At 37.0% G+C, this 11,890-nt stretch overlaps 1 protein-coding gene across 2 annotated transcripts in view; it reads left to right on the top strand.

Annotated features, from left to right (window-relative positions):
* Window positions 1-11,890, top strand: part of LOC106871423 (contactin) — a 196,301-nt gene that overhangs the window by 69,380 nt on the left and 115,031 nt on the right. For both annotated transcript variants that reach the window (XM_089364183.1, XM_089364184.1), the window contains one exon: window positions 4,747-4,841. In XM_089364183.1, the coding sequence (XP_089220309.1) occupies window positions 4,747-4,841 (95 nt within the window). The remainder of the gene's footprint in view (window positions 1-4,746; window positions 4,842-11,890) is intronic.

Below are 11,890 nucleotides of genomic sequence, written 5' to 3'. Positions count from 1 at the left end.
TCCTTCTTTAATTCCTTATACATGCATATATATATATATGTGTGTGTGTGTGTGTGTGTGTGTGTGTGTGTGTGTGTGTGTGTGTGTGTGTGTGTGTGTGTGTGTGTGTGTGTGTAAATAAATAGAATGAGATTTAAAGAAATCACAAAATACATGCTCATACACAACCTACGTCGGACTCCTCATTCGTATTATTATCGAACCTGGAGCTTAACTATAGTCTGTCCATAGCACTTACTCAGCATTACCTGACAGCTTTGGGTCTTCTCGACACCAATACCTCTCATACCCTATATAGATAGATAGGTAAATAGATAGATAGATAGATAGATAGATAGATAGACAGACAGACAGACAGACAGACAGACAGACAGACAGACAGACAGATAGATAGATAGATAGATAGATAGATAGATAGATAGATAGATAGATAGATAGATCGATAGATAGACACACACACACTCACACACAGCCACACCCACCCGTTCACATACCATTCACTACAGCTGCTGACTTGCGATTGACCTCTCACGAGACATACACGCCAACAAAAACTCAAACATAAATGCAATGAAACGCCACAAGTTATGCGTAGCCGGACGCATGGAAATCCTGAAAAACTCGCACGCCCCAGGGACCATACTGAACTCTAGAGCGGAAATTTTCGGGTCGTGCTTGCATTTCAGGAGATTCCATTTAGCGTTTTGGGAACCGCATAATAGCGATACTAGCGGTGTTAGCGATAATTACACCACTGCTGGAAATTGATTGCTGGTGAGAGTAGGGGGATAACCTCCTACCTTTTACCCTCATAACCGACAGGTGGCGTGACTGAAGGAAGACGACACAGCCGGAAACCGATGACCAGCAGCAAAGGGATATAATTCCCATCGTTTATATCTGTATCGTTTCCCCCTCTATACTTTAAAGGGAAGCAAGCGTTTTACTACACAGCCACGCTTACGCCCCACATATATAAATGCACGCGCACGCGCACACAGACACATACACGCACGCACGCACACACACACGCATATTCATACATACATACACACTCAGATAGATAGATAGATAGATACATACATACATACATACATACATACATACATTACATTTCATTGACAGGGGTAGTATAAACATTTAGATGTGTGCGTAAATAAAACACACCGTATACAATGAATGTGCGTTTGTGCATGTGCGCACGCGTGTGTGTGTATTTGACTTGGATACTAAAATACAAGTAAAAAATTCTCACAGTGAAAATTAAGTGATAATCAATTAGAATGCATTGCTCACGCTCAAATTTTCCATTATCTTCCATTCTGTAAAAGGCGTGTGACCAATACGGAACGTTGTTGGAAGTTTTAAGTGTAGCTTTATTCAAAACTAATTTCTACATTATTTTCATGTTATTCAAAGCATAGCAGTTACCTTTTTCCTCACGTCCCGCTTCAAGTTTAACTTAATGAAATTTAGTGCGTAACAGTGATCTCGTTTCATTTCAACGTAATTCACCACGCAAGATCTTTCAGTATAATTGAAATAAATATAAATGAAAATCCATATTTTTCCAAATAAAAAATAAGAAAAGCCCTATCATAAGGGAAACAACTTTTGTAAACAAGATATAATGCATTTTAAAAACATAACAAATTTTAACTATATTAATCCGAATATGAGATTTAGCTTGAAGCGACGTGTTTGTCTATGTGAGGGAAAGAGTGAGGTGGAAGAAAGATAGTGAGAAAGAAGGTGAGAGTGAGAGATCATTACGCATTTTGTTCACAAAAATCAAGGTTGTTTATACCCATTTCCAAGGGACATAACTTTTGTAAGCAGAACATTATATAGAAAGCCAATTACATTACATTTAGTTTCATATATCCTAAGCGCCTATGTTCATGTGTGGGTGTGCGTGCGCATTTGAAAATGTATACCACAAACATAGATACTCAGGCAGTTTCTACATTTTTAGTATCGATTCTTCCCCACGAATAATTCTAAATATAACAAAATTGGAAAAGCCCTCACTTCTTTAGCCATTCGTTCAGTAAGCTCAGCAATAGAACGGGTTCTACAGTAGTGTCTTGTTCCGTTATTAATGTTAACGTTTATCAATACCTAAGTTATGCTGATGTAAGACAATGTTCCATTTACTTATTAAAATTTCTAGGTCTCGTTCAGATTGTAATTCTGATGTTATACTCTGTACTAAACGAAACTATATCAGCATGTAGATGTCAATCACTCCGTAGTTTTCGAAAACTAAATAATAATAGGCGCAGATGTGGCTGTGTGCTAAGAAGCTAACTTTCCAACCACATGGTTCCAGATTCATTTCCACTGCGTGGAACCTTGTGCAAGTGTCTTCTACTACAGCCCCGGGCAGCTCAAAGTCATGTGAGTGGACTTGGTAGACGGAAACTAAAAGAAGCCCGTTGTGTGTATATACATGTATATATATTATGTGTGTGTGTGTGTGTGTGTGTGTGTGTGTGTCTGTTTTGTGTTCGTCTCCCATCGCCGCTTGACAACCGATGGTGGTTTGTTTACGTCCCCATAACTTATCGGTCAGGCCAAAGGTCGATGGGATAAGTACCAGGCTTAAAAAATAAGTCCTAGGGTCGATTCGTTCAGCTAAAAATTCTTCAAGGCAGTGCCCTAGCATGGCTGCAGTCAAATGACTGAAACAGAGAAAAGATAAAAGACAATTTCTTTGAAAGGAGCCTGTGATTACTTATGCAAAATGAACAATAAAGTGTTGTTTTAGAATTAGCTTATGAAGCAAGTCAGCATTATATAATATCAAAAAATGATATTCATTTGATTGGGGAGCAGAGTGAGGAATCAGGGTTTAAATTCCGCGGAGGTCGACTTTTCCTTTCATCCTTTCCAAATCGATATAAGTACCAGTTGAACATTGGGGTCAATCTAATGGATTTATCCCTCCCTCGAAATTGCTGGCCTTGTGCCGGAATTTGAAATCGAAATTTTCGTGTTTTTTTCTCTGTTTTTTTTTTGTGTTTTTTTTTTTGTGTTTTTATTGTCCTTGTACAAGATTTTAGTATTTGATTGAAGCTCTTTGTTCTCTGGCAAGAAGTGCTCATATTTTTCGAAGCATTTTACCAAGCATTTGCTATTTTCTTTCAGTCTGTTTATTTTCTATCTATATTATTTTATTCGTTGGAATTTTTTTATTTTCATTTCACTATGTAAAAAGCAGTCTTCACTTTTTTCTCACTAGTATCTATTAGTAACAATAGGATGTGTACAGAAGTTGTTTAAATGAAGACAAGCCGATATTCAAAGTTTCATAAGATATTTATCGTTACTAAGATAATACCAGAAGAGCAAAAAGAAAAATGGAAAGAAAGGTTCTGTTCATAGTGATTATGCATGTGTTCATAGAGAAACATGAATATTTTGTGAAAGTGATGGCTGTACAGAGGCTAGCAGTTTTAACCAGTGTTCAAATAGGTCAAAACAGTTCGTTATTTTGATAGTATCAACACTTCGCATAGCTCCCGACTCTCACTTTGGTGGTTCCTAGAATAATTTCTTTTTACAAGCTCTATAATCCTTTCGGATCTTGTTTAAAACGGGGGCACCAGTTTTCATTTATGTTTTATGTAGTGTTTTTGGTACCGAAAGACTTTCAAACTTCGTATACTTATCTATTTTGTGTTATAGAACAGAAAAAAATGTTTGTATTTCATGTAAAAAATTGTCTTATTTCGATAATTTCAACCAATCACTGACAAGTATTCAGCTGTTTACAGTTACTCCTAAGCGGTGTAAAGCGTATTTAATCTCCATTACTTCTGAAATTTTGCAGAGGCAACACACGTGTGTTCGTTTTCCCTAACCCTAACCCTAACCCTAACCCTAATTGACTTGCTCCTTCCCTCAAAAACCAGGCCTTGTGCCTATAATAGAAAGGTTTATTAGCTACTGCCAATATGCTTCAGCCATTTTTTGACAAGGAAATAATAATTTTATCACCGCCAGAATCGTTTGAGAATCGTTTGTTTACGTAGTCAGCACTTAATTTTTACGGCTGAATGGACGTCAGTCATTGGTTGAAATTACAGAAATACAACAACTTTAACATGAAATAACTTGCGATGTACGTTTTTTTGTTAAGAAGACTAAGAGAAAAAGATGTTTTATATAACACATTCTACCAGTGTCCCAAGTTTCAAAGTGTTTCGTTAAGAAAATACTGGTGCCCCCGTTTTGAACAAGATCCATCCTTTCTACTACAAGCACACGGCCTGGGATTTTGGAGGAGTCGATTACATCGACCCAAGTACTCAACTGGTACTTATTTTATCGACCCTAGCAAAGATAAAAGATAAAGCCGACTTCGGCAGAATTTCAACTCAGAACGTGCAAACGGACGAAATACAACCAAGAATTTATCCCGGCGTGCTAACGATTCTACCAGCTCACTGCTTTTGTAAGCTCTCTAATAAAACTGATTGAACTGATCAATGGTAACTTCATCACTCGAATTACTTAGAAATTCTATTGGCTAGATGAAGTCATTACTTAATCTATAAAATTCGAGTTGTTGTTCACATGAATGTACCTGATCGGAAACAAGTCTCAGGTTCAAATCTAAGTATAAACCAGCTAAATATACATACAGATACATGATTTTTTTGTTTTGTTTTTTAATAAATCACCGGATTTTAATATATAGATAGTAAATGAAGAAATTAATATATCTTGCTTTAATTTTAGGTTGTCCAGTTACTTGGAAAGATTACAAATTGCATTGCTACCAATTCATTCTATATCCACCGGTTACATTTGAAAGCGCATTAGCTAAATGTCAGGTAAGATTCATTTACCATCGCACAATTTCAATGCTAATATTTTCTTCAGCCCTCATGTGAAATGAAGGAGGCAAGCCTGTATTTTTTTTATATATATCCTTTGATCTTCCTTTCGTGTAGAGCATACCATGTCCTTTTTTAAACATTATGAAAATACGTCCAAAGTTATCTTGGAACAATATTCCTTTGCCACGTCTTCAGTAGAATTGTCAGCAAGCCATTTAGTCTTCTCTGAATTCAATGTTATTTCATCTACCGAATGTGTTACATATTTCATAAATATCAGTGACTTTGGGGGTTGCTGATACTCTTTCAGTGCAGAACACTGGTCCAGGTATCGACGTCTAAAATACAGAAATCGTTACTAGATAAATCAATCAGATTTTATTTTTTATAGCAGACCTTCATTGTGATAGTCTGCTATGAATAAATTACTTGGATTATATCAATTATTTTTATACTAATGTTTTTCATAATGCTTTTATATTAATGTTTTCCTGTTGTGTAAAGGATACAGACGATTATTATGGTGCCAATATTTGACTGGTTACTATTTCATTGACTCCTAAGTAAACAACGATATTCTAATTGAGAACACGAAGGGGCGTAACTTACTATTAATTTCTAAGCGACAGATGCAGTAGAAAAAAACTATATTGTGGTAGTTACCATGAGAGAAACTTTCAATTTTGATGCAAATTACACACTTGTTTATATTACAAGCGGAGATATAAACCCCTACCACCTCTTGCGCTGAGTCCACCAGAACACGTGATTTCGACCTGCTTTGGTCTTTTAAATGATGGACGCTCGACCACAAGAGACAGTAGCGATTCTTCTCCGCCAGCGATATATGTAATAACAGTGCCAGAACAGGCGCGGGTGTAGCGATTAGTCAATGGGCTTCTTAAAAAACATTTATAAGCAACAGAGGCAGTATTAATATCGAAAAGTAATATTTATTCCCACTTAAACGTGGATGTTTTTTTCGAACAAACTATACTGCTCTAGATACCAAGAGAGAAACTTTCATATTAGTTTTTGGTGCAAAGTGCACTCTTGCCTACATCGCTAGAGAGGTGTTAAATTCCCGCCACCTTCAGCGCTAAGACCAGCAGATCACGGGATTTTGACCTTCCTTGGTCTTGTCAATGATGGACCAGATAGAAAGAGGTTGTGTGGTGGACAAGATTGAAACTTTGCTCTTTGGCCATACCCGCATCATCTTTTTCAATTTTCGCTTGAGAAAGAAAGTGGGGGTGCAGAAGGAAGTGATGCTTACGAGAAAATTTGTCAAAAAGTTGGAGAGAGTAGCAAGAATGGTCTGAGAAAAGAGCTCTAACCATGCTCCGGTCGACTGGGAGAAGCGAATAGAGAGAGGGCACTTACTCTAGAGGTCCGGATGAAAATGGTTTTCTGCAAGCATCCCTTCAAAGTCTCCCTACTTTTGTGGAATTTGCTTTTATATTTTGTGTCTTTGCTTATGCTATTTTCACTGTTTATACACGTTCACATGACCCTACATCATATCACATCATATTGTATTGTATTGTTCTGTACTTTCCTCGAGCTCTTTCTAAACGCTTAGTGATTAATAAAAACAATCATCATCATCATCATCATCATCATCATCATCATCATCATCATCATCATCATCATCATTAAAACGACGAACTGATAGAATCGATAGCACGTCGGACAAAATGATTCGCAACATTTCTTCCAGCTTTATGTTCTAAGCTCAAACGTCACCGAGATCGACTTTGTCTTTCATCCTTTCGGGGTCTATAAAATAATTACAAATTGAGCACTGAGATCGATGTAACTGACTTATCCCCTCCACTAAAATAGCAGACCTTGTGCCATATTTGAAATCATTATTATTATTTGGTAATGTCCCCAAAGCTCTGATGACCATAAGTAGATTAAGAAGCCTCTATTTCACGGTCCTTGTATTTACTGAACTTTTTGAATGTTTTTACAGAAATGTTGCAGTCTGCTAGGATTGATATATTGATAAACAAACATGTTTTGTCAACGTGATTTTGTACAATTTCAGGTTTGATTAGCTCAATCAGTTTGAATAATCAAAGAACGTTGATATCTTCTACGACTTTGGGAGGTTTATGTTCCCACCAGTTCTTCTCATATGGGAGTCTACACTTAAGGCATATAATCCCGTATAAATACTGACAATGGCTCTATGTGAGCCTCAAATGAATATATTCATTTGAGGCTCACATAAAGCATCCAGAGATGAAGTGGTCAGTTGTTTCTCTGGTTGCACCAAAAATTGTGGCAGGCGGGATCAGTGCCATTTTAAAAATTGCTTGCTTGGTAGTTTGTGGAGGGCAGACAATGATCCTGAGCTGTTGTAGTGAAGCTTACTATTTCTGATTAAAGTCTCCGTGCAGCCAATCATATTTGTATTAGCATCAGAATCACTGACCCTTGTAGGGTATTTGCCATGCAATGCATTACTTTTCTTAATGCTCCTCAGTCACGCTGATTTTGAATTCCTTTACATTTTTCTTTACTTCTGATATCCAGTAGAGTTCATCTGGTCACTTGTATTCTTTACATAAGTATCTAATCATATGGTTTCTGTCAGTGGACTTGCCGCTTGAGACCTGGAGTGGTAAGTGTGTGCCATCGAATAGCGTCGTGAATCACAGGGCAAAGGAACTGTAAAACTTTTTCTCCGATCCTCAGGCGGACAACAACTTGGCGGTTATGAGCAAAGGGGCCAGCCTCATCCAGAAATAGTCTGGAAGGAATTTCTCTCTGAAAGGTTTTTACCCTTCCTAACGCCAGCCACTTTACATTGTCTAGTGCTTGATTTTCTCGTTCTACCGGCATTAGTGAGGTCACAAGCCTATGAAACTCGAGTGGAAGGGTAGCTGTTGCAAAGAAATAAATATTGATGTGGTGTCCAGGTGGCCCTTCAAAATACAAGGTCAGCAGAACTGAGTGTAAACAGAGAAACTAAGAGTGTCGGTGGATGAGGTTTGTAAGACGGTATGGGGTGCAAATTGGAGGGATAATGATTGGGTTGGGAAATGGAAACAATTGGATGGTATTGAAGAGTAGGTGTAAGGAATGGTGGCGATGGCCAATGGTGCTTAAGTTGGGGAGGTAGAGAGAGATGCATGAAGGGAGCAGAAGCAGGATAGCAATAATGATAGAAATGACATGGGAAGGATATGAAAAAGATACCTTTTTGAGGTAGGCTTCAGGAGAGGGGGAGAGAGAGATTGTCAGTCCTGGTACACGGAGCTAGAATTCAGTGGTCCAGTGTGGGTGTATTATTATTATTATTATTATTATTATTATTATTATTATTATTATTATTATTATTATTATTATTATTCAGTAGTTTTATTTTTATAACGTGCTTTCACTTCACTACCGAGCGCAGCTCTGTGCGCCTTGGGTATGTGCTGTGGTTTGCTGTGGTGCTCTTATGTTTACTGTATTGAAAGTGTTTTGCGTAGAATGTGTGCAGTACCCAGTAGTGCAATTTTCTGTATGTTATATATATTTGTAAGTCCTGGTGTTTTTGTTATGTATTTGTCTGAATATTTTTTTATTATACCTAAGGCACCTACTATGATAGGAATTGTTTCTGTTTTTAGATTCCACATTCGAGTTATCTCTATTTCCAGGTCTTTGTATTTTGAAAGTTTTTCCATTTCTTTTAGAGAAACGTTGTCATCTGCTGGTATTGAAACATCAATTAGAAGGCATTTTTTTCCTTCATGATCTTTGACAACTATATCTGGTCTATTTGCCTTAATTTCTCTATCTGTGTGTATTGGCATATCCCAGAGTATGGTTGCTTTCTCGTTTTTTATTATTATTATTATTATTATTATTATTATTATTATTATTATTATTATTATTATTATTACTATTATTATTATTATTATTATTATTATTATTATTATTATTATTATTACTATTATTATTATTATTATTATTATTATTATTGAGTGAGAGAGCAGTGCATGCCATCAAAGTGACACTGGGGTAAAATATACGAAGCCCAATATACCCATCATGACTACCCGTCTGATAAGTGTACATCAAACACATGCATCGCAACCATATGTGCGCGACATGGTGATCTCATAACAAGACAAACAACGCATGACCTTACAGGTGGAAGCCAGTTAGATTTTCTTTAGATCGAGTAGCCCATCGCGCTCTAAAGGTCTCTGAATATTGTTTAAGGATGTTGAACGAAACACCCATGTTTCAAGATATGAATTATCCAAACACCCAAAGAATTTGTCTCAACACATGGCTATGATGCTCCTCCACTACTTCTTCTCGTGATCAGAGACGCACATATCGTCAGCCACTAAGGGACATGCTCAACTGGTTGAGGTCAAACAACTGACAAGCAAATCTATGGTATTGAGCTGAATATTTGCTGTAGCCCATTTTTGTACCAAGACAAAACAACGTATATGATAACACTTCCAATCAGTTAAGATGAGAAGCCATGAGAGCCACTGCCTAATACTGCGTCAGGGCATTAATGCGGTGAGCTAGCAGAAACGTTAGCACGCCGGGCGAAATGCTTAGCGGTTTTTCGTCTGTCTTTACGTTCTGAGTTCAAATTCCGCTAAGGCCAACTTTGCCTTTCATCCTTTCGGGGTCGATTAAATAAGTACCAGTTGCGTACTGAGGATCGATCTAATCGACTGGCCCTCTCCCACAAAATTTCGGGCCTTGTGCCTAAAGTAGAAAAGATTATTATTATTATTATTATTATTATCATCATCATCATCACCATTATTATTATTATTATTATTATTATTATTATTATTATTACTGAAGGCAGTGAGATGGCAGAATCGTTAGCACGCCGGGCAAACTGCTTAGCGGTATTTCGCCCGTCGCTACATTCTGAATTCAAATTCTGCCAAGGTCGACTTTGCTTTTTATCCTTCCGGGGTCGATGAAAATAAGTACCCGCTGAACACTGGGGTCGATGTGATCGACTCATCACCTCCCCCAAAATTGCTGCTCTTCTGGCAAAATCTGAAAATCATTATCATTATTATTATTTCATATATGCTGAACAGATTAAATTGTTTGAAGAAGAAAAAAGTTCCTAACAATGGGCTACAATAAGTAACGTTAGATACCCAGAACCCTTCTAAGTATTTTAACTCTCCCTAATAATATTGTTTTCTGGTGCTGTACTAAACTAGGTTTTATACCAATTTTCTCTATCCATTTGTTCAAATCTTTAGAGATAGTTTCCAATACACATATAACTACTGGCATGCATTTTACCTGCGCTTTCCAAAGTCTCTGTAACTCAATGGCTAGGTCCTGGTACATTGCTATTTTCTCTATACCTCTCATATTAACTTTCTCATCATTTGGAACTGTAAATTCAACTACCTGACACTTTCTATTCTTTTTGTCTACTAATACTAAATCAGGCCTTCTAACTTCTATTACTCTGTCCATCTTAAAGTCCTACATCATCTTAATTTTTTTACTTTCTAGTACTTTACTAGGTTCATGTTCATACCATTTATCAGTATGGTCAAATCCTAGCTTTCTACATAACTTCCAGTGGATTCCTCTCCCTAGGTTGTCATGTCTTTCCTTGTATTCTTTCTGTGCCAGCATGTTACATTCACTTATTATGAGTAACACTACGTTTTTGATTTACATAACCTACATTGCAGATCTTCCTGATTTTTGTGTATCGGTGCTTGATCTTGTGCTGCTAATAAACTTTCTTAGACTTTCTTAGGGCTCTCTCGTACGTATTGACAAAGCGTTCTGCTTGTCCGTTAGATCTGGGATGGTATGGCGCAGTAGTTACATGTTTTTCAGCGAACATTTTACAAAACTTTTTAAACGCAAAAACATAAATTGTGTTCTATTGTCAGACACTACCGTGTCTGGGACGCCAAATCTCGCAAATAACTCATGTAGAAAGTTTGTCGTAGTTGAGAACATTTAGAGAAACTACTAGAAATCTACTATCATTAAGTAGTATGAACCGTTTAAGGAATCATCGAAATCAAGGTGTAATCTCGACCAGGGAACATTTACTTTTGGCCAAGCTTCACTTTTTATCGTCGGTAATTTTGCTGCTAGAGCACATACTCTACAACCTTATTTAAAGGTTGATTCGTGGGGATGAATCATATCTGATTGTTTAAAAAAAGGCTAGAACGGCAATGCTAAAACGTATTTGAAACAATGGACAACAGTCGAAATATCATAGTGGATGGGTAAATAAGCATCCTTATAGTGAAACAAAGCATTGGTAGGTAAACAAAGGTATCAACAAATAGAAGAGAGGAAAGAGAACATCGCCTTTCAAGTAACTCAGAATAGGTAAAGGTAAGCTTACCAAAGTTTAATGCAGTTTAAGTATGGAGATTAAGATTGTTTGGTATTGGATATTCATCGCGTACAGTGTTCCTAGTCAATTTAATCACCATCGCAGGTGGACAGTCGAAATTAATAGACAAAATCCTTTCACTTTTATAAAAAGACTGAAAAATTATACACTACATACGAAAAACCTATGTCCCTTTAGGCCCATTTACGCAGGAGCTTTGGGCAAAATGTGTAGTGCATGAGCATCCTTGGAACATAAGTAATGTGTGTGTAAAGTTTGGTAAAAATCGGTTGAGAATTATGGAAATGTGTGCGTTCAGTGTTCCTAGTCAATTTAATCACAGTCGCTGGTGGACAGTGGAAATAAATAGACAAAATCCTTTCACTTTTATAAAAAGATTAAAAAAGTATGGAAGACCCTACAGATTATAAAACAGCTGATTACTGCAAATGAAAAAGAATCATCTAATGTTTGATTTCCCACCGCTCTAGAAGCCCCTGTATCGATTTAAAAAAGTCTAAGTTGCCTATATTCGGGTCTGGAATATGAAACCGCTGTGTATAAAATCTTAAAGAAATAAGATGAAAGATGTAGAAGTTATTGAGGTACATTAAATTTTTGTACGCACACACAAACACCCGCACACATGCACAGAGAGAGAGAGAGAGAG

The sequence above is a fragment of the Octopus bimaculoides genome, chromosome 16, assembly GCF_046866305.1.
Source record: "Octopus bimaculoides isolate indiv1 chromosome 16, ASM4686630v1, whole genome shotgun sequence".
Taxonomy (NCBI): Eukaryota; Metazoa; Mollusca; class Cephalopoda; order Octopoda; family Octopodidae; genus Octopus; species Octopus bimaculoides.
This window is presented reverse-complemented; position numbering and strand designations above follow the sequence as displayed.